This window comes from Salmo trutta, chromosome 16 (assembly GCF_901001165.1).
Source record: "Salmo trutta chromosome 16, fSalTru1.1, whole genome shotgun sequence".
NCBI lineage: Eukaryota > Metazoa > Chordata > Actinopteri > Salmoniformes > Salmonidae > Salmo > Salmo trutta.
This window is the reverse complement of record NC_042972.1, coordinates 18,479,392-18,503,725: the sequence shown is the minus strand read 5'-3', so window position 1 is coordinate 18,503,725 and position 24,334 is coordinate 18,479,392. Positions and strand designations below refer to the sequence as shown.

At 42.7% G+C, this 24,334-nt stretch overlaps 1 protein-coding gene and 1 long non-coding RNA gene across 2 annotated transcripts; both read left to right on the top strand.

The window, feature by feature from the left end:
- The first annotated feature begins 667 nt into the window (after positions 1-667).
- Positions 668-1,536, top strand: LOC115149854 (uncharacterized). Its single transcript, XR_003866982.1, has 2 exons — positions 668-1,068; positions 1,183-1,536. It is a non-coding gene; the product is annotated as an uncharacterized LOC115149854 (long non-coding RNA).
- Positions 1,537-8,463: 6,927 nt separating this feature from the next.
- LOC115150215 (retinol dehydrogenase 12) lies at positions 8,464-23,909 on the top strand. Its single transcript, XM_029693287.1, has 6 exons — positions 8,464-8,755; positions 10,024-10,263; positions 17,933-18,022; positions 20,743-20,931; positions 21,560-21,669; positions 23,642-23,909. Exons 1-6 carry the CDS (start codon positions 8,593-8,595, stop codon positions 23,819-23,821), a joined length of 972 nt encoding a protein of 323 aa, XP_029549147.1. The 5' UTR covers positions 8,464-8,592; the 3' UTR covers positions 23,822-23,909.
- Positions 23,910-24,334: the final 425 nt, after the last annotated feature.

Genomic DNA, 24,334 nt, shown 5'->3' with positions numbered 1-24,334 from the left:
GAGATACTGCTTCTCCAAGGACTCTGTACTGCAACTGGAAAGAAAGGTTGCACCAACCATTAAGCATGGGAGTGATAGGAACGAGGGTATACCCCCAGTACTTCAGCTCCTGTTGGCCCTACGGTTCTATGCAACTGGATGTTTCCATATGGTGGATGGGGAACCGTCTGCAGGAATGTAGTCTGAGCATCCAGTGCTATTGCCGGTCTGAAGAATCAGCACAGAAGGTTCAATCCTACAGACGAAACAGCAGCTGGATTTTACAGGAGTGCTAGATTCCCAGGTGTATGTTGGCCCTACGGTTCTATGCAACTGGATGTTTCCATATGGTGGATGGGGAACCGTCTGCAGGAATGTAGTCTGAGCATCCAGTGCTATTGCCGGTCTGAAGAATCAGCACAGAAGGTTCAATCCTACAGACGAAACAGCAGCTGGATTTTACAGGAGTGCTAGATTCCCAGGTGTATTAGAGGCAAGACTGTACACACATTCCTATTCCCAACCCTAGTTGTGAGAATGGAGAACTATTCCATAATTGGAAAGGTTACTGCTCCATAAATGTGCAGGCTGTCTGTGATGACAAAGGTCAGCTCACCAACAGCCTAGATGGCCAGGATCCACCCATGACAGCAGAATCTTTGACAATAGTCCTCTGTGTGCAATGCTGGAAAGGGGGGCATATGAAGGCCACCTACTAGGTGACAATGGATATGCCTGTAGTGGGTACCTTATGGCTCCCCTGTTAAACCCCCAGACACCTGATTAGAGAGAATACAACACCTCTCATATCCTGGCAAGAGGTCTCATTGAGAGTTTTTGGAGTGTGGAAAAAAATATTCCCCTGCCTAAAGGAGGGGCTCTGCACAAAGATGGACACTACACTGATGATCATTATTGCAGTGGCAGTTCTGTATTACTTTGACAAGAGACAAGAAGACAAGCTATCTGAAGAGGCTGAGGAGGACCTACCTGAGGAGAATGAAGAAGATGGCCAGGTGCAACATGCTGCCAATGCAAATGGAAATGTTGTGAGGAGAACCTTGATTGAGAACCATTTTGCAGCCTAAGGTGTGTATAATGTAACATTGGTAACATGTAAAAAGTAATATTATATTTTGATCGACACGTAAAATCTGTATTCAAATGTATTATTAAGACTTTGTTATTCTCAATACCATACAGGGTGGAACTGGAAGCACCAGAACACAAGAGTGGGAACAAGACTGGAAGACACCAAATTGCTTGGGAAAGCATTGTTTTAATAAATAATTGCTTGAATAAATAAACAGATCAGCATTCTTTACACAGTGGGCATTTGATTCCCTGAAGGAGTTTGTTTCTGAATTTGCAGTAGCTCTTCTTGTAAATTCAGGACCTCAATCTGCAGTAGATTTTTCTCTCTCTCCTTCTCCAAAACATCAATATGAGCTTGGTTCATGTCAGTTCTGGGGCGTTTGATTGGCCTGTCTGCTGTTTTTGCTGCTGGCGCAAGATCCAGGCACTGCTGTTTCTCCAAGGCACAGGGTGTCAGCTCAACTAAAGAAAGAAAATAAACAAAATTAACTCATTATTAGTAGGCTATTTACATGCCCATTTTGTACATGCTGTAACGGGCCTGATAACGGTAACATTGTAGTGAAGTAGCATTAACGTTAGTTTTAACGTGCATTATAGCCATTGATATTTACTAGTTATTTATTCTCACAAAATATTGGTGGGTCGAGTTGTCCGTCGTCATCATAGGGGTTAAGGTGCGAGGAAAACTGCTGGGGAATCATCTCGCATTACTTCTGGGAGAGAGGATCGTTTCCTTTGGACGGAGGCCCCCCTCCGGTCTGAAATAGCCCCCGCCTCTCCTCTGCTGCATCCTTTTTGGCTTTCGCTTTTGTTTTTCCAGCGCGCCTTCATCTGATTTTCTTTGACGTGCCATGATCAGGTGGCTAGCTGACAAATAATAAATGCCTAAATAAGTAATAACAATAATACGTTATATTTTATGCTAGCTAGCTTTGTTTATAAACTAGCTAGCTACAGTAGCTAACGTTAGCTAACGAATGAGATATCTGTCTAGTGCTGGTAAATAAAGGATTATATTTCAAATCAGCCATCCCACGACAACTTTTCACGATGGAGTTGCAGTAGTTCTAACGTTACATTGTTATTATTTTATCAAGGAACAGCAACTTGGCCTCATTTGTCAAGTTGGCTAGCTACTTTCAACTCACAAAATACCTCATATATTGGTGTAACATGTCACTAATCATAGTTTAAAACCCTTAATCATAGATTTACTGATCCAGATTTAAAATGAAGTGGTGCAACATCTCTGATTAATTATAAACCTAGATTTACAAAACCTAGATTAGCTCTAATCCTAGATTAATTTAAACCATGTTGGTGCAACCCACCCATGGTGCCGTTTTATCAGTTAAACCACCTCAAGTGGCAGTTTAGAATTAATCTCCAATCTATGTTTATATATATTTTTTTATTCATTGAGCAACAGGCTTAAAATGTATCCCGGTTTAAAGTGAAATCTTAATTTAGATTAGAGGAATGATTTAATTTAACTAGGATTAATTTAAAACTAGGTTTAAAATTTGGTGCAACAAGATGAACTGTCACTGTAGGAGTAGGAACTGGAGAAAACTATGATTATGTATACAAGCTTTTAGAGATGACCCACTGGGTACACACTGGTTGAATCAACGTTGTTTTCAAGTCATTTCAATGAAATTACGTTGGATTGACGTCTGTGCCCAGAGTGAATCATGTCAATCTCATGGAATGTCCCTCCTCCTTGCATCCATAGCACTGTCTATGAATTTGAGTGTATGTAGTTACCTGGCCCGATCCCTCATCTTACCTGACAAAGTGGCAGGATCAGGCTGTTGAAATTATAGATTGTGCCTTTAAAATGTATGTATCCTGATTTTGCCTAATTCAGAAATGGCATCCATGGCATTAGTATGTTAATCCAGAGAAATGTGAAAGGTGTATTTGATGACATTATGTGGTTACATTTCCTTAAAATAAATGTTCTCAATGTGACAGATGACTAAAGGATCAACATACTCCTTGATGATGGAAATGATATTGTATTCCAAATAATAGGCTAGTTATTATGATAAATCAGTATTTGAAATCTCCTGTATTTTTCCATGCCAGGTAAGAGACCAATTCAGGCATAGAGCTCTCTCACCCCCACAATGATTCCATCAAAAAGCCTTGGTTTCATGCATGTTAACATTAGAAGCCTACTCCCTAAGTTTGTTTTACTCTCTGCTTTAGCACACTCTGCCAACCCGGATGTCTTAGCCATGTCTGAATCCTGGCTTAGGAAAACCACCACAAACCCTGAAATCTCCATCGCTAACTATAACATTTTACGCCAAGATAGAACTGCCAAAGGGGGCAGTGTTGCAATCTACTGCAAAGATAGCCTGCAGAGTTCTGTATTACTATCCAAGTCTGTACCCAAACAATTCGAGCTACTACTTCTAAAAATTCACCTTTCCAGAAACAAGTCTCTCACTGTTGCCGCTTGCTTATAGACCTCCCTCTGCCCCCAGCTGTGCCCTCGATACCATATATGAATTGATTGCCCCCCATGTGTCTTCTGAGCTCGTGCTATTGGGTGACCTAAACTGGGACATGCTTAACACCCCGGCAAATCTACAATCTAAGCTTGATGCCCTCAATCTCACACAAATGATCAATGAACCTACCAGGTACAACGCCAAATCCGTAAACACGGGCACCCTCATAGATGTCATTCTAACTAACTCGCCCTCCAAATACACCTCCGCTGTTTTCAAACAAGATCTCAGCGATCACTGCCTCATTGCCTGCATTCGTAATGGGTCTGCGACCAAACGACCACCCCTCATCACTGTCAAACACTCCCTAAAACACTTCTGCGAGCAGGCCTTTCTAATCGACCTGGCCGGGGTATCCTGGAATGACATTGACCTCATCCCGTCAGTAGATGATGCCTGGCTATTCTTTAAAAGTGCCTTCCTCACCATCTTAAATAAGCATGCCCCACTCAAAAAATGTAGAACTAGGAATAGATATAGTCCTTGGTTCACTCCAGACCTGTCTATCCTTGACCAGCACAAAAACATCCTGTGGCGTTCTGCATTAGTATCGAATAACCCCTTGATATGCAACTTTTCAGGGAAGTTAGGAACAAATATACACAGACAGTTAGAAAAGCTAAGGCTAGCTTTTTCAAACAGAAATTTGCATCCTGTAGTACTAACTCAAAAAAGTTCTGGGACACTGTAAAGTCAATGGAGAATAAGAGCACCTCCTCCCAGCTGCCCACTGCTCTGAGGCTAGGAAACACTGTTAACACCAATAAATCCACTATAATTGAGAATTTCAATAAGCATTTCTCTACGGCTGGCCATCCACCTGGCTACCCCTACCCCGGTCAACTGCCTGGCACCCTCCACAGCAACCCGCCAATGCCCCCACCATTTCTCCTTCACCCAAATCCAGATAGCTGATGTTCTGAAAGAGCTGCAAAATCTGGACCCATACAAATCAGCCGGGCTAGACAATCTGGACCCTTTTTTCTAAAATGATCTGCCCGAAATTGTTGCAACCCCTATTACTAGCCTGTTCAACCTCTCTTTCGTATCGTCTGAGATTCCCAAAGATTGGAAAGCTGCTGCGGTCATCCCCCTCTTTAAAGGGTGTGACACTCTAGACCCAAACTGCTACAGACCTATATCTATTCTACCCTGTCTTTCTAAGGACTTCGAAAGCCAAGTTAACAAACAGATTACCGACCATTTCGAATCCCACCGTACCTTCTCTGCTATGCAATCTGGTTTCAGAGCTGGTAATGGGTGCACCTCAGCCACGCTCAAGGTCCAAAACGACATCATAACTGCCATCGATAAGAGACATTACTGTGCAGCCGTATTCATTAACCTGGCCAAGGCTTTCGACTCTGTCAATCACCACATTCTTATTGGCAGACTCGACAGCCTTGGTTTCTCAAATGATTGCCTCGCCTGGTTTAGCAACTATTTCTCTGATACAGTTCAGTGTGTCAAATCGGAGGGCCTGTTGTCCGGACCTCTGGCAGTCTCTATGGGTGTGCCACAGGGTTCATATCTCGGGCCGACTCTCTTCTCTGTATACATCAATGATGTTGCTCTTGCTGCTGGTGATTCTCTGATCCACCTCTACGCAGACGACACCATTCTGTACACTTCTGGCCCCTCTTTGGACACTGTGTTAACTAACCTCCAGACGAGCTTTAATGCCATACAACTCTCCTTCCATGGCCTCCAACTGCTCTTAAACGCAAGTAAAACTAAATGCGTGCTATTCAATCGATCACTGCCTGCACCTGCTCGCCCGTCCAGCATCACTACTCTGGACTGCTCTGACTTAGAATACGTGGACAACTACAAATAGCTGGGTGTCTGGTTAGACTGTAAACTCTCCTTCCAGACTCACATTAGGCATCTCCAATCCAAAATTAAATCTAGAATTGGCTTCCTATATCGCAACAAAGCATCCTTCACTCATGCTGCCAAACATACCCTCGTAAAACTGACCATCCTATCGATTCTCGACTTCGAGGATGTCATCTATAAAATAGCCTCCAACACTCTACTCAACAAACTGGATGCAGTCTATCACAGTGCCATCCGTTTTGTCACCAAAGCCCCATACACTACCCACGATTGCGACCTGTACGCTCTCGTTGGTTGGCCCTCGCTTCATACTCGTCGCCAAGCCCACTGGCTACAGGTTATCTACAAGTCTCTGCTAGGTAAAGCCCCGCCTTATCTCAGCTCACTGGTCACCATAGCAGCACCCACTCGCAGCACGCGCTCCAGCAGGTATATCTCACTGGTCACCCCCAAAGCCAATTCCTCCTTCGGCCGCCTCTCCTTCCCGTTCTCTGATGCCAATGACTGGAACGAACTGCAAAAATCTCTGAAGCTGCAGACTCATATCTCCCTCACTAGCTTTAAGCACCAGCTGTCAGAGCAGCTCACAGATCACTGCACCTGTACATAGCCCATCTGTAAACAGCCCATCTATCTACCTACCTCATCCCCATACTGTATTTATTTATTAATCTTGCTCCTTTGCACCCCAGTATCTCTACTTGCACATTCATCTTCTGCACATCTATCATTCCAGTGTTTAATTGCTATATTGTAATTACTTCGCCACCATGGCCTATTTATTGCCTTAACTTAACTAATTTGCAATCACTGTATATAGACTTTTTGTTTTATTTTGTTCTACTGTATTATTGACTGTATGTTTTGTTTATTCCATGTGTAACTCTGTGTTGTTGTATGTGTCAAATTGCTATGCTTGATCTTGGCCAGGTCGCAGTTGCAAATGAAAACTTGTTCTCACCTAGCCTACCTGGTTAAATAAAGGTTAAAAAAAATAAAAATAGGAAAACTGAGGTTGAAAAAGTTTGGAAAAGAAAACAAATAACAACACTTTTGAATAATATGTTTGTGTGTCCTCTATCCCTAGCGCAGATATCCAGAGACTACAGATCAATAGCCATGACAAATTGGTGCACATGATGATGGGCCGAATAATAAAATAGAATAGGTTGTTATCAATAAACGTCACAGCAAGGTACAGAACTTTCGATTTGCCTTCTGGGGGGCAAGGAGACCCCCAGCTCCGCTAAAACCATTGACAACTGCATACGGTTTAAGTGATTTCCAACGAAATGTTAACAATTATTGTCACCTCCATCAGTTGCTGTCAACTCCGTCCATGATTGTATAACCTTTTTTGTCAATGTTTTGAAAAATATATTAGTCCATGTTCTGCAATAATTGTGTAAACTATTGAAGTATTTGCTGTGCTAGACCTAAGAGAGAATGTGTGCTTTATAAATGTTGTTTTATGTTCTGAATCTAGAAAAACATACCAAAATGCTAACGAATTGAGACCTCCAGAATTATAGCCCTAGTAGTAGAAAACAAAGCAGGTTTGGGGGGAGATTTGTATTAATGTTAGCTATTTGAATAATCTAATGTTAGAATTAATTAAACAATCAAGGTCTTTAAAAACTTGTTGGACAATACATACAAATGTATGATCGTAATTTCAGCCAGTTTGCTACAGCAGGAAAATGATCCTACAGCAACAGGAAATGTGAATTTTTATGTGGATTACAATTAATGGAATTTTTTTGTTGGGGTTAATACATTTTTCGTTAGGGCAAATCAAGTCTGAAATTTGAAATGGAAATTACACACTTTAGAAGCCTTTTTAAACCTTGAATAAAATACACGTTTGCATTTCCTGCTGTGCAGGAAAATTCTCAGCAACCAAAGACTGATAAAATTTAGATCATACAGCTGTAAAAATGAAGTGCCTTTATGTTGTCTGACGGAGAAAGACATAAATGCATTTTATGGAGAGAAAAAAATGAAAACATTTGGAGGTTATTCTTTTACATGGTGTCATAGAAGATACACTGCATGACCAAAAGTATGTAGACACCTGCTTGTCAAACATCTCATTCCAAAATAATGGGCATTAATAAGGAGTTGGTCCCTCCTTTGCTACTATAACAGCCTCCCCTCTTCTGGGAAGACTTTCCACTAGATGTTGGAACATTTGCTGCGGGGATTTGCTTCCATTCTGCCACAAGAGCATTAGTGAGGTCGGGCACTGGTGTTGATTAGGCCTGGCTCTCAGTTGACGTTCCAATTCATCCCAAAGGTGTTTGATGGGGTTGAGGTCAGGGCTCTGTGCAGGCCAGTCAAGTTCTTCTACACCGATCTCGACAAAACATTTCTGTGTGGACCTCGATTTGTGCACGGGGGCATTGTCAGGCTTCAGAGTTGGCACTATGCATTGAGGCAGGTAGCGTTCTCCTGGCATCCACCAAACCCAGATTTGTCTGTCGGACTGCCAGATGGTGAAGCGTGATTCATCACTCCAGAGAACACGTTTCCACTGCGCCAGAATCCAATGGCGGCGAGATTTCACCACTCCAGCCGAGGCTTGGCATTGCGCATGGTGATCAGCCATGGAAACCCATTTCATGAATCTCCCAACGAACAGTTATTGTGCTGATATTGCTTCCAGAGGCAGTTTGGAACTCGGTAGTGAGTGTTGCAACCGAGGACAGGCGATCTTTACGCGCTACGCGCATAAGCTCTCGGCGGTCCCGTTCTGTGAGTGGCTGAAATAGACAAATCAACTCATTTGAAGGGGTGTCCACATATTTTTGTATATGTAGTGTACTTTGGTCTATAAACATATATATTTCAAATTGTGTTAATATAGCCTAAAATTGGCTGTGGGGGAAAACATCTAATGGGAAAATAACTTTAAACAACTGAAACATTTTGAAACTATACTCTTCAGACATTAAGACCTGGCGGTGTAGGGAGATTTAAATGATGTAACCTGTAGCCTTGAAATTTGATCAAGTGCTGGACTTAGCCCAGCAAATAGCCCTCAGAACGGAGCTTTGGGTCGTAAATCTAATTGAAGTCGGTGAAGGTATCTGACAACAGCAAAGTTGTAGCCAGAAATATTTTTGTTCTTCATTGGGGCTCAGTGGACTTTTAAATGTCTTGGGTTTGGACTGATGTCTTCTCTCACCCGTTATGGGCAGTATCGACTGTGATTTTGGGACTCCTCTTGCGGTCACAGCAGAGAGGGTCCTGGGACACCCGAGCCTGTCTTGTGCAACTGAAGGGCAAGACCGCCATAGTTACTGGAGCTAACACAGGTAACGGTTTTGCATGGGCTAAATTCTTGCTTGACTTGTTTTGCTTGGAATGGTTTATCCAATTAGATTCAATAAGAATATCCCTCCAGCATTTGCACGCTGCACAGACAAGCATGTTAACCAACTGGAAATACAACAAAATCAACACTTTTTATAAGTCAGAATTGGCAATTACTCTTGACAATTTTTACTTCTCAAATTGAAACAGTTTTTCCACACAGCAGTCAAGAGGAAATCTTTTTTAATTTATACACACTGTAATACCAACAAAACAAATCCAATGATGACTTCCAGTAAGCATTCCCTTTAAGTGTCAAATTTAGTAATTCAACTTTTCCATTCCAATCATGGTGCATTTCTCTCACTTGAACCTTTCACCCTCAAAGTGTCTCAAATAGACTTCAGAATGTAGTTAATGATATGCTTTTGGAATCCCTCTTTAAAGAAGTAAAGAAAGAAAACAAATTCCAGAGAGAGAGAGTGTGTGTAAATGGAGGGTTCTCTCTCTATCTGAGAAACCCTCATCCGCTTGACTTTTCTCTGGGAAAACTAAAGTTATTTAATGTAAAAGGGTTCCTACTTATGCTAACTACATAAACAATTGGACCAATATGACTTAAAGCAGTGCATGTCAGTTAGCCAGAGCTAAGACATGCACACGCTCATGTTAAGGAAACTCCTGTGTTTTACAGCTCTAGCTTATAGCCTGATCAATGCTAAACCTCAAACAAATACACCTTGACCCTGTGGAACTTCGGGACACACTCTTTTCACTCCACTTCGACACAGCTATGACCGGAAGTAGCAGGTTAGGAGAGCATTTTTGCTAACCCTAACCCTTTTCATAACCTTAACCTAATTCTCCTAACCTGCTATGAATAAGTCACTTCTGGTCATAGCGCAATCAAAGTGGCATGAAAAGAGTATTTCTCATGGATCTTCAGTCTACTGAACTGGATATAGGGGTTACTAGATGTAGACCATTTACTGTTTGACACAATTATTTTTGACTGCCATGTCCATGAACTTTGCACATAGACATACACACATAGACACACTCAAAAAATTTCAGACAGACAAGCAGACAGAGTGATATTCATACAGATAGACAGAGTGACAGAGAGACAGACAGACAGACAGACAGACAGACAGACAGACAGACAGACAGACAGACAGACAGACAGACAGACAGACAGACAGACAGAGTGACAGACAGACAGACAGACAGACAGACAGACAGACCCTTCTCCTCTCTCTCACTCCCTCAGGGATAGGGAAGTTCATTGCCCTAGACTTTGCCCGGCGCGGGGCTCGTGTTATCATGGCGTGCCGGAGCGAGGCGCGCGGTAGCGCCGCCCTGCAGGAGATCCGGAAGAGGAGTGGGAATGCCAACGTGCACCTGCGCCTGGTGGACACCTCGTCCCTGGCGTCGGTGAGGGCGTTTGTAGAGGGCGTCCTGCGAGAGGAGAAGGAGCTCCACATCCTGGTCAACAACGCTGGGGCTTCAGGTGGGTAGCTTCAGGTCAAGATTCAAAGACAGTTGGGCTGGAATCCACACTGAATATCCCTCAGTGTTCACTACTGTTTCACTTAAAACAATAGACAATAGTGAAACAGCTCCACATCCTGGTCAACAAACCAAGCCCTTCAGCTGGGCACCACGTCCAGAGTCAGCCTGGAATCCACACTGAATATCGCAATATTTTCACTATTCACCTGAAGCGGAACAATAATGAAACAGAGCGATATCCAGGGAAGATTCCAGGTTATGTGGATTCCAGGCTATGAGACAGTCAACCGGGGTGGACGTCAACAGCCATAATACTAGTGTGACCCGGGGCTTCTAGTCGCCATCAGGCTGTGGTAGCTCATAGAGCTAAAGCCCGGGCATGACGAGAGTTAATGTAAGTCTTCAGGGCCCAGTTTTTCAAACGTTATCTGGTCAGATTTCGGCAATTGGACAGGATTAAACGCATAGAACAATTTTAAAAATATAATGGCTGTATCATTGACTTGAATGGGGAAACCTGTTCTATTCATTCTAACTCTGTGCATTTAATCCTATCCAATAGGCAAAATCCACATAGATAACTTTTGAAAAACTGGGCCCAGGTCTTAGGCAAGGTTACTTGTCACGCAAGCGTTGTTCAATGAACCAAAGCATGGGTCTGGTTTCGCATCTGTATCCAATGACAATGTCCACAAGAGGAACAGCATTGCTTGTTTGATAAAAACCTTACTAACATGCCTTGCCACCCAATTACAATATTTGGCTGACAAATTACTATATTTTGGGGGGGAAATGTTTTCTATAGTTTTTTTTACAGCACCCCACAAACAAAACACATTCCCCAAGGTGATCAACATATGATTTCCAAATTTTGTCAAACACTTCCGGTTCTTGTTTAATTTTATAATATACAAAATAATATACAAAATATACAAAACAGTATGTAGCTAGATAGTTCAGCCCTCCAGTTTTGTCATAAGCTTCGTCTTCTGATGAGGAGAAATCAGTATCGGACCAATACGCAGCGGGTACGTGAATGCTCATTTTTATTTAATCCAAAAAAAACACGAAAAAAAACAATAAACGTCTGACAGCAAAACAGTCTTGCAGGCTATACACAGCAGTGCAAAAACAATCTCCCACAAAATCCCATGACAAACACATACCTATTTATAGGACCTTCAATCAGAGGCAACGATAGACAGCTGCCTCCAACTGAAGGCCCCAACACCAATTAGCTAAACATAGAAAACAAACGACTAGACTGTACATAGAAATAAACTAACATAGAACAATAACCAAAACCCTGGACTAATAAATCAAATACCCCTCTACATACACAACCACCCCGAACCATATAACCAAATACGCCCTCTACATGAACACATACACAAACACACCCTGAACCTCATAAAACAAATACCCCCTGCCACATCCTGACCAAACTATAAGAACAAATAACCCCTTTACTGGCCAGATGTGACAAGTTTGTTATTTAGGATGGGTATGAGGCTTTCCAATTGATCGCCAATATGTACATTTCCCAACAGATACAGTGCCTTGAAAAAGTATTCACCCCCTTGGCATTTTTCCTATTCTGTTTCATTATAACCTGTAATTTAAATTGATTTTTATTTGGATTTCATGTAATGGACATACACAAAATAGTGCAAATTGGTGAAGTGAAATGAAAAAAATAACTTGTTTAAAAAATCACAAACAATTAAAAACGGAAAAGTGGTGCGTGCATGTGTATTCACCCCCTTTGTTATGAAGCCCCTAAATAAGATCTGGTGCAACCAATTACCTTCAGAAGTAAAATAATTAGTTAAATAAAGTCCACCTGTGTGCAATCTAAGTGTCACATGATCTGTCACATGATCTCAGTAGATATGCAACTGTTCTGAAAGGCCCCAGAGTCTGCAACACCACTAAGCAAGGGGCACCACCAAGCAAGTGGCACCATGAAGACCAAGGAGCTCTCCAAATAGGTCAGGGACAAAGTTGTGGAGAAGTACAGATCAGGGTTGGGTTATAAAAAAATAGCAGAAACTTTGAACATCCCACGTAGAACCATTAAATCCATTATTTAAAAATGTAAAGAATATGGCACCACAACAAACCTGCCAAGAGAGGGCCGCCCACCAAAACTCACGGACCAAGCAAGGAGGGCATTAATCAGAGGCAACAAAGAGACCAAAGATAACCCTGAAGGAGCTGCAAAGCTCCACAGAGCAGATTGGAGTATCTGTCCAAAGGACCACTTTAAGGTGTACACTCCACAGAGTTGGGCTTTACAGAAGAGTGGCCAGAAAAAAGCCATTGCTTAAGAATAAAATAAGCAAACATGTTTGGTGTTCGCCAAAAGGCATGTGGGAGACTCCCCAAACATATGGAAGAAGGTACTCTGGTTAGATGAGACTAAATTGAGCTTTTTGGCCATCAAGGAAAATGCTATGTTTGGCGCAAACCCAACACTTCTCATCACCCCGAGAACACCATGGTGGTGGCAGAATCATGCTGTGGGGATGTTTTCATCGGCAGGGACTGGGAAACTGGTCAGAATTGAAGGAATGATGGATGGCGCTAAATACAGGGAAATTCTTGAGGCTGGGACGTAGGTTCACCTTCCAGCAGGACAATGACCCTAAGCATACTGATAAAGCAACACTCGAGTGGTTTAAAGGGAAACATTGGCCTAGTCAAAGCCCAGCCTAGTCAAAGCCCAGACCTCAATCCAATCGTAGGTTCGAACAACAAGTTTCTCCATGACGTTAAACAGACTGCGCATCTCGCCCACTTGACACATCAAAGTAGCCCAACAAACGTTCCTGAATTAAGCCCTGATCATCCCCATAACTGATGATAACTGACAACTGCAAGCAGACTAGTGGCACTATAGGTCCCAGAGTGGGGGGGGGTAATTTTTACCCCCTGGGGCCCAGAGTTTTTCCTTATCTGTTAACCTAACCAGGAAAACTCTGGACCCTATAAGGTATGTCAGTGATTAATCAGTTGTAAAAAGGTTTTATAATCAGGTCACATGAAACTGAAAAAAAACCTCCAGCAACCTTATACTTAGACTAGATTAGGAGGGGGATTCCTCTACCCAGACACAGAGACAACAACTGATAGACAATAGAACTCACAGGACTGAGCTTGCTTTATGAATGTTTGCGTCATCACTATTATGTTGACTGATTCATTCCAGTTAATAATTAGTTACCCTGACCAGATGAACAGGGTGCATATGCAACAGTTTAACTTCTGTCCCTCTCCTCGCCCCAACCTGGGCTTGAACCAGGGACCCTCTGCACACATCAACAACTGACACCCACGAAGCATCGTTACCCATCGCGCCACAAAAGCCACAGCCCTTACAGAGCAAGGGGAACAACTACTTCAGGTCTCAGAGCGAGTGACGTCACCCGATTGAAATGCTATTAGTGCGCACCACCGCTAACTAACTAGCCATTTCACATCGGTTACACTCACTGCCCTTTCGACCTCCTCCTTTTCCGCAGCAACCAGTGATCCGGGTCTACAGCATCAATGTAACAGTTTAACTTCCGTCCCTCTCCTCGCCCCAACCTGGGCTTGAACCAGGGACCCTCTGCACACATCAACAACTGACACCCACGAAGCATCGTTACCCATCGCGCCACAAAAGCCACAGCCCTTACAGAGCAAGGGGAACAACTACTTCAGGTCTCAGAGCGAGTGACATCACCGGATTGAAACGCTATTAGTGCGTACCACCGCTAACTAACTAGCCATTTCACATCGGTTACACATAGGCTGTATGCAACTGCTATTATTAGTAGCCTACAGTTGATCAGACTGAAAAATAGTCTCGTGTTCATTCCATACAGCATGTCAGATCTCTAATGTTTAGGTGTAGCCCAGGCTGCTGTAACATTTATGCAATGAGTTTCTGCTTGTGTCTGTCCAGAGTGATTGTATTATCATCTTTGCTAAGTAAATACCGGAGAAAAGTGGAAAGCCTACTTGAGCGCGAGCGAACAAATGCGCTCCGTCAACCTCTCTTTAATCTAACTTTTAATGGATGGTGCAATGGAAGCTATCAAATCTTTCTGAATTGATTTTGACATCCCAGAGAAGACAGTAGAAAGTTCCATATGTTCAGCAAGTAATGTACAATTACCGCTGCAAGCTTCTTGTAGTTTCACTTGTTAGCGGAACTTTCCCTCTTGTCTTGTCCTCTAAAAGCCAATTATTGCATGTCCGAAAATGCAGTGTTGTTGATAAGCCGCTTGAGAACATCTCTGTTTCTTCTTACTTTCTCATTGTGTCGCGCAGTTTGAATATGTAGACCTTCGTCATGATAGATGCAGCTTTTTCCCAGAAGCTTGAATCTGATGTGGGCATTTATATGCTCCCTGCTTTTGTTTTGCCGTTTAGCTGAATGATCGATGTTCTTCAGGTCACTGTACCCCTCTTTCGCCCAAGGCTCAGACTTTCCAAAATGCAGACAAGGCCAGCAGTACAGGCGGCTTGATGAAAGGCTCCCTGTTAACCAGCTATACTTTTGATACCAGTTGGTATTGAATGCCCTCACCTTTTCATCCTTCTTCATGAAACTGATCTCAGGCAGAGGTTGACCCTTGGTTTTAATTCGCATCTTTTCTGTGTACCCCAGAGAATGAAAGTGGTTCTTCAACAAAAAGTCAACAAAATTTGCTGTAGCGTTGCTGGTGAAAATTGCACACTGGAGTTGGTAGCTAGCTAGCTACTGCTACTTGCTACTGAAGTTAGCAAGGCAAATTAAAATAAATTGCACTAACTGGACACAAAATAGAGTTCTAAAACCAAGAAAACAATTTATAATCTACCTCCTCCGTCTCTTGCAATTTGAAGAAACTAATTTCAATTGAATAATATCCAATAAATGCTCAACTACCACTTTTCAATCTCTATCCAATAATGTCACAAACTCATCAAGCTTCTCAACACATGAACTCAGCAAAAAAGGAAGCGTCCTCTCACTGTCAACTGCCTTTATTTTCAGCAAACTTAACATGTGTAAACATTTGTATGATCATAACAACATTCATCAACTGAGACATAAACCGAACAAGTTTCACAGACATGTGACTAACAGAAATAGAATAATGTGTCCCTGAAAAAAAAAAAATAACAGTCAGTATCTTGTGTGGCCACCAGCTGCATTAAGTACTGCAGTGCATCTCCTCCTCATGGACTGCACCAGATTAGCCAGTTCTTGCTGTGAGATGTTTCCCCACTCTTCCACCAAGGCACCTGCAAGTTCCCGGACATTTCTGGGGGTAATGGCCCTAGCCCTCACCCTCCGATCCAACAGGTCCCAGACATGCTCAATGGGATTGAGATCCGGGCTCTTCGCTGGCCATGACAGAACACTGACATTCCTGTCTTGCAGGAAATCACGCACAGAACGAGCAGTATGGCTGGTGGCATTGTCATGCTGGAGGGTCATGTCAGGAAGACAGTCATCGCACTGATGGAAGGATTGTGCATTCCTGTTGTAACTCAGACAGTTGTTGTTGCCATCCTGTACCTGTCCCGCAGGTGTGATGTTCGAATGTACCGATCCTGTGCAGGTGTTGTTACACGTGGTCTGCCACTGTGAGGACGATCAACTGTCCGTCCTGACGCTCTGTAGCGCTGTCTTAGGCGTCCCACAGTACGGACATGCAATTTATTGCGCTGGCCACATCTGCAGTCCTCATGCCTCGTTGCAGCATGCCTAAGGCACGTTCCTGCAGATGAGCAGGGACCCTGTGAATCTGTCTTTTGGTGTTTTTCAGAGTCAGTAGAAAGGCCTCTTTAGTGTCCAAAGTTTTCATAATTGCCTACCGTCTGTAAGCTGTTAGTGTCTTAACGACCCTTCCACAGGTGCATGTTAATTAATTGTTTAGGGTTCATTGAACAAGCATGAGAAACAGTGTTTAAACCCTTTGCAATGAAGATCTGTTATTTGGATTTGTATGAATTATCTTTGAAAGACAGGGTCCTGGAAAAGGGACGTTTATTTTTTTGCTGAGTTTAGAACCCCCCCCCCATAATGCTTTGCGGCATAACCCCAATACAACACACTAGGTTCATTCTCTGATCCTAATCCTATGATTGAATGGACAACATGTCAGTACATACTGAAAAAGCTTTGATTGGTTGGAGGTCGTCCTCCGGAAGTCGTCATAATTACCATGTAGGTCTATGGCATCGACTGTGCTACAAAACTATGCTGAAGTGGTCAAGTCCATATCCATTTTTCTAACACAGAGTTGCTACAGTTTGTTATTTGTGGATGTAATCATCCTTTTTTGTAAAAAAATGTTGTCCTTGCCAGCATGATCGGTATACGTGTACCTCTTGTTTTCTTTAAGCCAAAAGAAGGGCACTTGCCATCACTGTGTTAATTAAGAATAAAATTAATTCGATTATTTAGGCATTAGGCATCATTATAGTATATTAAAAAGAGAAATTCATGCAGGCCTATAACCACTGGAGTAGCCTACATTTCCATTGAACTGCATGCAACCACATGTGGTGCGCACACCTTTAAAACTACCGGGGGACTGAGCGGGCAGATGAACAGGGTAGTATGGTGACTTTATTAACATGAATGCAACATCCATTCTGATCGGGGCACCAGTAGAGCCAAAGCGAGTGCAATTTATTCACTTGATTTTTCAGTTTAAGGGCTACATGTTCAGTTGGCCTAGCTACATTTCTTGTACATTCCCACCTTGTGATTCAGTTAATGAATTATTTTCCATATAATTTTCCAACAAAGAGCTGGAAATAATTATTGAAAGGTGCATAGTTGTGGGCTTCGCGCACATAGCGGGCTTGTTTGTCTCTCTCTTTTATAAACTTTATCAATTGTACTAAAAGGATAATCGACACGTGATAATATAATGATAATATAATGTTTCCCAGGAGAGAGAGACCAATGGAAATAAGTGCTTACAATTTCAGCGTCTTAGGCGGTTTGACATTTGATCTCTTAAATTATTTCCACCCACTCAGGCCTTTATAGCCTATTGGCTGGGAAGCGTTAAAAAATAATTGTCCAGATCATAGCAATCATCATGTTGTCTTGTTCACTTGTCAGTTTCTTACTTAAACAAATTCCTATTCATTACCTATTCAGTATTATATTAGGATCCCCATTAGTTACTGCTAAAGCAGCAGCTACTCTTCCTGGGGTCCACACAAAACATGACATAATACAGACCATGAATAGACAAGTACATCCAAGGACAGAACTACATACATTAAAAATAAGAATACACGGTTTCATACATTTATGCCTTTATGCCTACTGAATGCAAGTGCAACACACGAAAATGGAAACACAGTAACAAGGAAGTACATTGCAAGTAGGCTGACACTTCCCCTGACGTGAATATAGCAACCTTGTTTCGCAAAATTCTCCTGACATGAATTAAGCTACCTTGTTTCTATAGTTACTGTCCATAATGCGTATCCTGGGGTAAAGTATTAAACCTATTACTATTGTGAATGTTTGTCTTTGACGCTGTGTCTATTTGGGCTACGGTTTGCAACATGCACATCATTTGTGGTGTGTGTCTCTGTATCTGTGTGTGTGTGTGTGTGTGTGCCTTATCATCTAGGTTTGGTTATATTGTGTCTGTACACAGGCCTGCCTGGAGATATCACCTCAGATGGTCTAGAGGTGTCCTTCGCTACCAATCATGTGGGTCCTTTCCTCCTCACCAACCTGCTTCTGGGTAAGACACCACATATCTTCTGGGTAAGACACCGCGTATCTTCTGTGTAAGACACCGCGTATCTTCTGGGTAAGATACCGCGTATCTTCTGGGTAAGACACCGCGTATCTTCTGGGTAAGACAACACATATCTTCTGGGTAAGACAACACATATCTTCTGGGTAAGACAACACATATCCTCTGGGTAAAACAACACATATCTTCTGGATAAGAATATCCCAATTGAAAGAAGTGATTCAGCCCAGCTTGAACAAAAGGCAATTCTTACACTTCAAAAACATTCTTTATGTACTGAACAAAAATATAAACGCAACATGCAACAATTGCAACGATTTTACTGAGTTACAGTTCATATAAGGAAATCAGTCAATTGAAATAAACTCATTAGGCCCTAATCTATGGATTTCACATGAATGGGAGCCAGGCCCACTTGGGAGTAAGGCTGAAGCCAATCAGAATGAGTTTTTCCTGACAAAAGAGTTTTATTATAGATAAAAATACTACTCAGTTTCATCAGCTGTCCTGGTGGCTGGTCTCAGACGATCCCGCTGGTGAAGAAGCCAGATGTGGAGGTCCTGGGCTGGCGTGGTTACAAGTGGTCTGTGGTTGTAAGGCCGGTTGAAAGTACTTCCAAATTCTCTAAAACAACATTGGTAGAGAAATTAACATAAAATTATCTGGCAACAGCTCTGGTGGACATTCCTGCAGTCAGCATGCCAATTGCACACTCCCTCAAAACTTGAGACATCTGTGGCATTGTGTTGTGTGACAAAACTGCACATTTTAGAGTGGCATTTTATTGTCCCCAGGACAACATGCACCTGTGTAATGATCATACTGTTTAACCTGTTACATCTAGGGGGCAGTATTTTCACGGCTGGATAAAAAACGTACCCGATTTAATCTGATTATTAGTCCTGCCCAGAAACTGGAATATGCATATAATTATTAGCTTTGGAGAGAAAACACTCCAAAGTTTCTGAAACTGTTTGAATGGTGTCTGTGAGTATAACAGAACTCCTATGGCAGGCAAAAACCTGAGATGCTTCTGTTCAGGAAGTACCCTGTCTGAACATTTCTTGCCCTTCTTGATTCTCTCTATCGTTTACAAAGGATCTCTGCTCTTACGTGACACTTCTCACGTCAACAATGGAGTCTCACAGCCCGGGAAAAACAGGAATGATGTCATTCAAAGCCCTGGCTGAAGCACACGAGAGCAAAAGCTGAGTGGTCAGTCAATGGACTAAGCCTTAGGCGCGTGACACGCCCCGCCCCCGGCTTTCGGTTTTTTCCTCAGTTTACAGACAGGCAGATTCCCGGTCGGAATATTATCGCTTCTCTACGAGATAAATTGCATAAATATTGGTTTTAAACAGCGTTTGACATGCTTCGAAGTACGGTAATGGAATATTTCGAAATTTTTTGTCATATTTTGCGTCATGCTCGTGGCCGAGATTTAGCGTTGGGATAGTGTCTAGAACGCACGAACAAAACGTCGCTGTTTGGATATAACGATGGATTATTTGGGACCAAACCTACATTTGTTATTGAAGTAGAAGTCCTGGCAGTGTATTCTGATGAAGAACAAGCAAGGTAAGAACATTTTTCTTATAGGAAATGTGATTTTGGTGAAGGCTACACTGGGTGGGTGTCTAAATAGCTAGCCCTGTAACGCCGGGCTATGTACTTACATTATTGCAAAATGTGCTTCATCCGAAAAGCTATTTTAAAATCGGACATATCGAGTGCATAGAGGAGTTCTGTATCTATAATTCTTAAAATAATTGTTATGCTTTTTGTGAACGTTTATCGTGAGTAATTTAGTAAAATCACCGGAAGTGTTCGGTGGGAATGCTAGTTCTGAACGTCACATGCTAATGTAAAAAGCTGGTTTTTGATATAAATATGAACTTGATTGAACAGACATGCATGTATTGTATAACACAATGTCCTAGGTGTGTCATCTGATGAAGATCATCAAAGGTTAGTGCTGCATTTAGATATGGTTTGGGTTTATGTGACATGATATGCTAGCTTGAAAAATGGCTGTGTGATTATTCCTGGCTGGGTACTCTGCTGACATAATCTAATGTTTTGCTTTCGCTGTAAAGCCTTTTTGAAATCGGACAGTTTGGTTAGATAAAGGAGAGTCTTGTCTTTAAATAGCTGTAACATAGTCATATGTTTGAAAAGTGTAAGTTTTCGGATTTAGAGGAGTTTGAATTTCGCGCCCCGCCCATCATTGGATATTGGAGCAGACGTTCCGCTAGCGGAACGTGTAGATGTAAGAGGTTTTAATCAGCTTCTTGATATGCCACACATGTCAGGTGGATGGATAATCTTGGAAAAGGAAAAATGCTCACTAACAGGGATGTAAACAAATTTGTGCACAAAATGTGAGAGAAATACGTTTTTGTGGGTATGGAACATTTCTGGGATCTTTCATTTCAGCTCAAGAAACAACACCTTACATGTTGCGTTTATATTTTTTTCCTGGAGAGTCACCCATTAAAGTGTCATGGCCCGGTAAGGAATGTTTTTTCATGTTACATTCCACACCTTACATTGTATTACTGTATGTACTTCCCCTCCCACCTCTCTTCCCTGCTCCTTTCTTTCCCTTGCTCCCTCCCATCCCTTCCTCACTTCCCCTCTCCCTACCCCTCTCTCTCTCTATCCTCTCCCCCGTGTCCCTCCCCTCTCTCCTTACCCCTGTCCAGACCTGCTAAAGCGATCGGCGCCAGCGCGCATCGTCAACGTGTCATCTGTGAACCACTGGAGGGGTGTGGTCAACTTTTCACACTTCAAGGGCGAAAACCTGGCCTACACCATGGACAGCGTGTACAACCACACCAAGCTGCACAACATCATCTGCACTAATGAGCTGGCGCGAAGGCTACAAGGCACAGGTGGGTAGGAATGCCTCAGCAAGTTTTCATAAAGCGTCTCAGAGTAGGAGTGCTGATCTAGGATCAGTTATGGCATTAGATCATAATGAATAAGATTACATGGACAGGGAGTACCTGATCCTATATCAACAAGCCTAGTCTGAAATGGTTTTGGAATAAGGGCCCTGGTTCCATTTAGCTTGTAGACAATTGCTCTATCCTGGCCCCTTACCCCACAGTTGAATCTCATTCATAGCACATCTGATACTGATTTGGCTATATGACCGACGTGCATATTGGTAATGTTTGGAAAAGTGCTCCAGTCCTTATTTAGAACACATAGTATAGCCATAAGATCTTTCACTGCTGCTAAAACAACTGTATAAATGCATAAGTAACATTATACAATGAGCATCATTCCTGAGGGGTCTAACGGGGAACGTGGTGATATATCGAAAGTTAGGCACCAAACATCTTCTGTGCAGCTGGAGATTGAGTTTCCCTGTGTGAGTCAAACTTCCCATGAAATCAGACTCAGGGATAGCAACGCAGGGTAATGGAGGGATAGGGATAAGGGCTTTAGTGGGGTTTATAATGTGTTATAGTGTGTGTGTGTGTGTGTGTGTGTGTGTGTGTGTGTCTCTCACAGGGGTGACAGCCAACTCCCTCCACCCTGGGGTGGTGATGACAGAAGTGATGAGACACTATAACTTCCTGGTTCGGTTCCTATTCAACCTGATTGGAATCTTTTTCTTTAAGGTGAATACTTTGTATCATAACACTCTGGAGAAAATTAGAAGGGAAAAAAATGCTTTTAACGCCATTTTACAGTCCTGTTTCATATAAGAAGTTAACAGTGGAACATTTCTGGTGACCCTGTTCCCAGATCTGTTTGTGTTGTCTTGCCAACTTCTATGGTCATAATACGACAGCACAAACATCTGTGACCAGGCTAACTTTCTGGTTCTTGGGGCTCTATTCAATCTGTATCACTGAAGCGTCACAGATTGTGCGGTAGACATTTAAAGGTAATTTCATATTGAGCCAACATATGCAGCATTTACCGTGAATGCAGTCTCCGCTAACGCGGGATTTGGGATCATTGCCTTTAAATTTCAATCACGTTGCAACGCTGAATTTCCGCAATACGCATTGAATTAGAGCCCTTACTTTAAAGATTTCAACTCAAATTTCTACTGGCAAATGTGAGTGTTAGTGTTTGAGTGTTAGCAAAATCATGCATCTCCGCAGAAGGTTAATGCCACTCCGCTGCACGGCATGGCACACCCGCGTTGTGCATTATTTCCATAAAACTCATAGCCCCTCGTTGTTAATCCCTTATATAATAACCATTTTAAACTGTAACTGCTAAATAAATAACAAGTACATAATGAACTGTAAAATAAAGTGTAATGAATATTTTCTGTTTGTCTGAACTGAAAGAGAGGGAAAGTGGGTTTCTGGAAAGGTCTGTAGCTAGGAAGAATGTGTGAGACAAGTGCCTGGATTCAATCTGGAACCGCGCTATAGCACACTTGACATTAAGGTAATTTCCAATTCAGCGTTTACCTTGAATCAGAAACAGTTAACTTGAATGTAATCTACACAAACTCAGTAACATTACCTTTAAAAGCTGCAATGTCTACGAGTGTGATCGGATTGAATCCTAGCCAAACAGATGAAGATTTGTTCTCATCCTGGTTGGTTAGTGTGTGCGAACAGGATGTGTTATGTCTCACTTCAAGGAAACCAAAGGTGAACGTGTGTGCGTGTGCTGATGAGATTCAATTAAACTCAATTAGAGTGGAGACCAACCAAGGACACCACAACAATAGGCCACATTTAAGCAAAAGCCAGGTGGTAAAAATGTGTCTTTGGCCCAGACTTCAAGGCAGTGATGTTATGGGCTATGCAGAGATGGAGGCTTGTTGGGGCCCAAAGGAGCAGAATGCTTGGTCCATCATTTTTAGGTGGGTCTTTGGGACAGAGAAGAGTCTCTGATCATTTGTCATGATCTGAAAGATGGTTTGCTTCGGTGGGGACCCAACAGAGCAGTGGCACACTACAGCATATAATGAGTTAACAAACAAGTTCACAAACAAGTTCACTCAATAAACCTGAAAAAACAGCTAGCTGGAGCTCGCTGCGCGGTTGGCTGGATATTTTGGGACACTGGAATCAAACCAGGGTCTGTAGTGACGCCTCTAGCATGAGATGCAGTGTGTTAGACCGCTACGCCACTCGGGATATGACCTCACCTTCTATTAATGCTGATTGGTTTTGGTTCTATCCACTATAGTGCTGTCCGGATAGAACATGATGTTGAGTGTGTCTAATCGGCTGATTGGTTGGAATGAATGAGTGATTTATAGGTCTAAAGGCCAGTCAGATTGAAAGAGCTGGCCTTTGTTATAAAGCCAGCAGAACAACTGTAACAGCTACAACATGTTTGCTATTGAAACCTGTGTGTGTGGGCGCGCGCGTGTGCACTTATTTATTTATAGCAGTTTCACAAAATCTCTTTAGCAGATGTCTCTGAGTAAACATGGCAATTGTGTAAAAGTTCTGAGCTCCAAGTTAAGGGACACTCCCCTTCCTGGCATTACTCAAAGAAACAAAGTCCCGACAAAGTTATTTACTAGCACTCAATGTGCTTACACATTGTTGTCTCTTTTGTGCAGAGGATGTTAATGTTTATGCTCTCACCCCCTTCTCCCATCTCTGTCCACAGTCTTCTGAAGAAGGGGCAGTGAGCACCATCTACTGTGCTGTCGCCGAGGAGATGGAGGGAATAACAGGAAAGTACATTGACAGCGACTGTTCCCTGGTTCTCCCCGCCCCCCTGGCCAGAGACCCCGCCCTCGCAGTCAAGGACTTTGAGTTCTGCGAGAGATTGGCATCCAAGCTCTGAATAATTACCAGAGGGCGAGAGAGAGAGAGGGCGAGAGAGAGGGCGAGAGAGAGGGAGCGAGAGAGGGAACGAGAGAGAGGGCGAGAGAGAGGGCGAGAGAGAGAGAGAGAGAGAGAGCGAGAGAGGGCGCGAGAGAGGGCGAGAGAGAGGGCGAGAGAGAGGGCGAGAGAGAGAGGGCGAGAGAGAGAGAGCGAGAGAGAGGGCGAGAGAGAGGGCGAGAGAGAGGGCGAGAGAGAGGGAGAGAGCGAGAGAGAGAGAGAGAGGGCGAGAGAGAGAGAGAGGAGGCTAGTTTGCAGTGGGGTTAAATTCCTTTTGAACTCCATTTACCCTTGTTACTATGAAGAATTAATTAAAAAAATGCAGGGTCCAATATATCTATAAATTCGGTTTCTATCTTAAGTGTATTATTCAATAACAGACTATATAAAATACAGTTGAAGTCGGAAGTTTACATACACTTAGGTTGGAGTCATTAAAACTCGTTTTTCAACCACTCCACAAATTTCTTGTTAA

Excerpts from the sequence above, each read along its gene's own strand:
- LOC115150215 (XM_029693287.1), top strand. The coding sequence starts at position 8,593 with ATGTCTTGGGTTTGGACTGATGTCTTCTCTCACCCGTTATGGGCAGTA. Across the intron at positions 8,756-10,023 it reads AGTTACTGGAGCTAACACAG|GGATAGGGAAGTTCATTGCC; the intron begins GTAACGGTTTTG and ends TCACTCCCTCAG. Across the intron at positions 21,670-23,641 it reads TTGGAATCTTTTTCTTTAAG|TCTTCTGAAGAAGGGGCAGT; the intron begins GTGAATACTTTG and ends CTCTGTCCACAG.